General features: G+C 33.3%; 1 protein-coding gene across 1 annotated transcript; it reads right to left on the reverse strand.

Annotated features, from left to right (window-relative positions):
* Positions 1 to 310: 310 nt before the first annotated feature.
* LOC100019846 (olfactory receptor 4C15-like) lies at positions 311 to 1,276 on the reverse strand. Its single transcript, XM_007497644.2, has one exon. It carries the CDS (start codon positions 1,268 to 1,270, stop codon positions 338 to 340), a length of 933 nt encoding a protein of 310 aa, XP_007497706.2. The 5' UTR covers positions 1,271 to 1,276; the 3' UTR covers positions 311 to 337.
* Between the last annotated feature and the right edge of the window lie 5,051 nt (positions 1,277 to 6,327).

The following is a 6,327-nucleotide window of genomic DNA, read 5'->3' on the forward strand; positions in this document are numbered from 1 at the left end:
CAAGGACTCCATGAATTTTTTACTCTATATTCCCAACGCCTAGGATCATAGCCAGTAGAAATTTGAAACATAAAATTTAAAATTAATCAAATTTTAGGACATTTCAAATTTGTGAAGGCTGAAATCATAATTCCTGCACAAGAGAAAAAACATGCTTATTTCAGGAATTTATCAGATTCCATTGCTTTGAATCTCATCATCATCTGGATCCAATGTCACTATCTTACTCCCAGTCTAATATGTGTTGTACATGACATTTTTAATCTTAAAACGTAACAGTGAATCAACAATGATCTTTTTATGCATATGTCAGATGAGAAATTTTCTTCTTGATTATTTATTTTACGGTAGAAATCACAGGTCTTGTCCACAATTTCTTCATGGCATTTTTTACCTCTTTATTTCTAAAAGTATAGATAAAGGGATTCAACATAGGAATTAGAATAGTGTAAAATATTTCCACTGTCTTATCGAATGAGAAAGTAGATGGAGGACGTGCATATTCAAAGATGCATGGAACAAAAAACAGTACAACAACTGCGATGTGGGAACCACAGGTGGAGAGAGCTTTGTGACGAGCCTGGGCATTGTATTTTTTCAAAGAGTGTAGGATGACCCCATAAGATACAAGTAAAAGAAAAAAGCTAATTGTACAGATAAGCCCACTGTTTGTAATAACCATGAGACCCAGGTTATGGGTGTCAGTGCAGGCCAGTTTCAACAAAGGGTACAAATCACAAATAAAGTGATCGATCACATTGGGCCCACAGAAAGGCAATTGGACCATGAATAGGACCTGGATCAAAGAATGAAAGAAGCCCCCTACCCAGGCTACACTGACCAGTATGGTACACAAGTTCTTGTTCATAATAGTTACATAATGCAATGGCTTACAAATAGCAATATATCGGTCAAAGGCCATGAATGTGAGGACAATCATTTCAGAACCACCAAAGAAATGTGCTGCAAAGAGCTGGGTCATGCAGCCTTCAAAGGAAATGGTATTTTTTACAGAGAGGGAGCCCATAATTACCTTGGGAGTTACAACAGAGGAGAAGCATGCATCAAAGAAAGACAAAAAGGATAAGAAGAAATACATGGGAGAGCCTATGAGAGAGGGAGTTTTGGTGATTGTTAAAACAATAATGAAGTTTCTCATTAGAGTAGCAAGGTACAAAAGTAGGAAGACGACAAACACTATTTTCTCAACAGCTGGAGTCTGTGAAAGTCCCAGGAGGATGAACTCGGTAACATAACTTTGATTTTCCATGATTTTAAGGTTATAGGATAATGATTTCTTGATCACAGGGCACCTGAGAAGGTAATAAAGACATGTTATTAATGTGTATTATTTGATCATTGTGATTAAAGTTTCATATTATATGATGTTTCCGCATTTTGAAGTGACACATGGAGAAATAACCCTGGAGTAGAGGTAGGTTTGGGTAAGCCAGCTATAGTGAAGATATGAATAAAGGTTCATATATCACACAACACACATACTTACATACATTTCAAATAGTTTTGGATTTGTGTTGGGTCCCAAGATCTACTTTAACCACTGGCAGAGAAACATTTTAATTGTAAATGATATTGAAATGCTAAGAGACAAAAGACAAATATTCCCTTACCAATCCACTTCAGAGATCATGACCAAATTGCCAGAAATTTTGTCATGTATTACTATGATTCAACAAGCATACAATTTTAAATTGTAAACATACACCCATGTGTATATATGCATGCAAGTTTGTATTTATATACATGCACATATAAATATATTCACATTTCAAAATAAACCAAATCAGTTCATGAGGCCAAAATGAGTCACCTCATCCCAAGGACTACTAAAGATGAATATTGCAGGATGACTACTACTAGAAAATTTAATAGATCTTCCCAAAGTGTTCTCTTAAAATAATGACTGATTGACAACTTCAGTAAACACATTGTCACCATATTTATGCCTTAATCACATGTGTGGGATTGAATTTGAAAGATCACTCATGAAAATGATAAGAAAAGTAGATGGACCAGACTAAGAATTCACTGAAGAACTTCATGTTGAATGTGATTCTATCCTGCAATATCATGGAACTTATTTTAAAAGCTATCTTGGACAAGTAAAGAAAACAAAGAAATGGGGCTAAAAATGGGGCTAAAAAACAGACACCATTATCACCTTCTTGACCCACCAAATAGAACTCCAACATATTGATGTTCTACGTGAAAGTCATGGGCTATATTTCTATATATCTATATACTTATAGAGGGAGATTGAAATATATAGATATATACATATTCATGTCTGTTTGTCTATCTATCTTTCTATCTATCTTTGAAGAGCTTTTAGTTAAGGTCCTTAGAGTTCAACTTTCTGCATATAATCTACAAGATCATGTGTATTCAAGAAGAGAACACAATATGAAGACATTACACAGAATAAACATTTCAGTGATTGAAGAACATAACATAAAGCCACTTCTGTTAATTCTTTAAGAAGGTTATCACCCTTTACCTATGACTACAATAACATTGTAATTTTTCTGCCTCAGTTTTCTCCACATTCTAGTCCATTATCATCTACACACAAACACACAAACTGATGTACACAGAAATTCACATACACACACCTGAATGTGACAGACAAAAAGACTTCGCTGCAACATTTTCAGCAACAATATCTCCAGCTAATTAAAAAATAAGGAAGACAAAAGCAGTACTGTAGTATTTTTAGGTACAAAAAAAGGATTGACTTGATGAAATAAAATTAAATATTAAAATATTTGGATTATCTAGGTTATTTGATCAATTCAACAGTTATAACTCTTGAACCTATAGATTTCTAACATCTAAATTGAAGCACTTATTACTGTCATGGGAATGTCCTCTGTAGGGCATACCACAGAGAAAAGAGAGCTTATTAGATATGGTCAGGTTGTTCAAATGTTGCTGGTTGGGATAATATTGTGACACTTTTCCCAAGCATGATAACAATAGAGGGTCCCTTTAATATGATACAAAATGATTCAAAAGATAAACCTAATAATTCATATAGTATATATACTGTGCATACATGTAACTATATATGTGCCATATGCACATCAATCTCTATCCAAATAGATATATCTAACTATGACCATCTACCTATCAATTTTTTCAGGTGTATCTATCCATCTACTTGAGTACTAGATGGGGCAGGGGATAGACCATTAACATTGGAATCAAAAAAATATAAGTTCACATCTAGACTTGGACATTTACTAAGTTTTTGACCATGGACAAGTTACTTAATGGATATCCCTGATATAACAAATTTATTTTTTTCATTTATTTCCCCAACAATCCGTTCATACAATTTCTGGAATATAGGAAGTATTTAATAAATGCATGTTCATTGACTGATGAATGAAATTGTGGTCTCTCTAAAACCAAAGAGGCCTTTTCTTTCTTTGTATACTCAGTGGTTGTTGATGTGCTGGTGCACAGTAAATATTTAATGTATGTGTATGAACTGATTAATTGACTGAGCAACCAGATAGACCAACCTATGTTTAAGGTAGAATCTCACTACAAAATACATTTGATCTGATCACCCAAGTTTTGATGAAAACTTTTCAGGGATGAAGAACCTAATTCTTCCCATGGCAAGCAGGGTAGAAGTGAATACATTAGGAAAAGTACTAACTGAGTAAGTACAAAGCTAGATATATGGAATGACTGCAAATACCAATACTGAACCTCTATCAGAAATGAGGACATGCATTTTCCTTAGATTTACAAGGGAAAGAATGCTTGTTGATACCTGTTAAACAATGTACATATAATAAGAAATATTTAATCAGTAAATGAGTTTTAATTAATCATTTTCATTGTTGCAAAAGGTAATTTCACTGTAGGGTAAGTGTAGCATGTAATATATCTAAAGAAAAGCAAACTAATAGAGACAAGTACATATACAGAAAAAGGCAGGCAGATCAAAAGGAAGAAAAAAGATAGATCCAAAGGGATACAGAGAGAGAGAGAGAGAGAGAGAGAGAGAGAGAGAGAGAGAGAGAGAGAAAGAGAGAGAGAGAGAGAGAAAGAGAGAGATGCGTATTTGCTGTTAATGTTTTTTTTATTTATTTATTATTGAAAGGAGGATCAAGTTAAATTGAATCAAGTAACAGAGAAATATTTTGCCCAAGCCTGATGATAAATCTACCTAAATTAACACTTCTGTCATAACAGTACCCTGATCAAATAGCATTGTCTTCTAATGAATAAAATCTAAAATTATTTTAAAACTAACCTTGCATTACACCCCTTAACTTCATCAGTTCTTTGGCTAAATAGAATAGGAAATTGATAAACTAATCATCTGAAGAGTAATGAGTAATGGGCAGGAGGTATCAATAATAAAGGAACATGGTATAATTTTTTAATTATGTGATTACATATAAAGGTGAACCTAAATTAATATAGGATTGTTAAAACAGTTAACTTTAGGAGTAAAGAATTAAGTGAGTTGTTAGGGAATGTCATATTTTTTAATTATTCAGCACTCCTTTAACTTTAGAGAGCTTCCACCCATAATATGATGTATTCATGGAAATAGACACTGGCAAAGAAAACCTTCAGTATTACTATAATGGTAAACTTTATTTTTTTCCAGATTACATGTCAACACTATTAGTTTTTATCCAGTGATAAATCTATTCTCTGTTAGTTTCTTTCACTGATAATGTTTGTTTTCTGCTGTTTCGCAGTCCCAACCCTTAAGATTTGACTTGTGATTTTGGTTAACATTCCAAAACAAATAAACAAACAAAATATGTACCATCTGAAACTTATTTGTTCCCTCTCCTAGAAGAACTGTGATGAATAGGAAGGTAAGGAAAGAGAGAGAGAGAGAGAGAGAAAGAGAGAGAGAGAAAGAGAGAGAGAGAGAGAGAGAGAGAGAGAAGGAAGTAATGAAGTAAGGAAGAAAAGCAAGTCATAAGGGGTAAAAATGTATGTATATACATATACCCTCGGTCACCTTTTGCCTAAGTGCCCTGAACAGCTGGGAATATCTATGCCCAAGAACATAGATGTCTTGAAGATACGTCTGTCAAGGTCTTATTTTTATCTTTATCCTTTATATCAGTAATGTAAAGTTCATGGAAGAATTTTCATATACTCATCCAGCTGGAAAAAAGGAGAATGCATAAACTGGGTTTGAAAACTTCTCAGGGAATGTGTGTAAATAAATTATACATGTTACAAAACTTACCTGGACCATGTTAGTATAAAACAGTTGCTTCCAATTTATAATTTCCATCTCTGTATCTCCAGTTGCTTTGGTGGAAGATCACTGAGGTTTCAGATGATGAGGTATCAATACTTGCTTGCTATGAGGTCAGACTGTGCTCTTTATAAATGGAGAATTGAGTTCAGCAACAAATAGAGACATTTTCAGGAACTTCAAGAAATTATACCATATGATAATTCTGCAGTTGTCAGAAAAAGAATCCCAGATATTTATCATTTTAATTTAAAAAAACTTACATCTATATGCAAAAAAATGATGTCTTCTATTTCCTACATGTAATATCTATATGGTTCCATTTCCCTATTCTCAGACTCATTTCTACACAGAATACTTAGAGTCAAATATATACCATTTCTTCTAAGTGATATTTATGTGTATTTCTTCAAAGTTTTGGAGCTGTCTGTTTCTCCAGGGGCTAAGGAACACCCCCCTTGGGTAAATACATAGTTCACATTATTTGCCTTTGATTGACACTAAAACAAACCCCTTTAGACAAATAGTTTTGGCTTTCACTGAGGTTAGGTCATAGACAAAATTGGGATGTCTTTAAAACGGGTCTTCAATGCTTTTATCCTTACCTTTCTGCTAACTAAATACTACTGAGATACTCATCCATTTTTTAAAAGCTCTGTTGTGATCTCTTATAGGTTTTCAAAGATATCAGAGATATTTATTCTCCATCCAACTCCTGAAATGAACACAATTTGAAAGCAGAAATAAGATGTGTTTATCTCAAGTATGTAATTTTCTTATGCTTTCAAATGCCTACTCTTGTTGTCTTCTCTCTCATATAGGCACTTGATAATATACAATCATGCTTTTATCTTAGTATCTATTATTAATTTTCAAAATATGGCTATTTCCATGTTAAGAGGATGATTACCTTCTCAATAAAATAAATTAATTAATCCATAAGCATTTATTTGATATTTACCATTTGTCAAGCACTGAACTGAGTGCTGAGAGTCCAAGAAAAATAATAAGAATTTTCTTTTGAAAATCTTATATTCGGTTTGAGGAGATAGTACGTGTCT

Source organism: Monodelphis domestica, chromosome 6 (genome assembly GCF_027887165.1).
Source record: "Monodelphis domestica isolate mMonDom1 chromosome 6, mMonDom1.pri, whole genome shotgun sequence".
Classification (NCBI taxonomy): domain Eukaryota; kingdom Metazoa; phylum Chordata; class Mammalia; order Didelphimorphia; family Didelphidae; genus Monodelphis; species Monodelphis domestica.

Excerpts from the sequence above, each read along its gene's own strand:
- LOC100019846 (XM_007497644.2), bottom strand. The coding sequence starts at position 1,270 with ATGGAAAATCAAAGTTATGTTACCGAGTTCATCCTCCTGGGACTTTCA.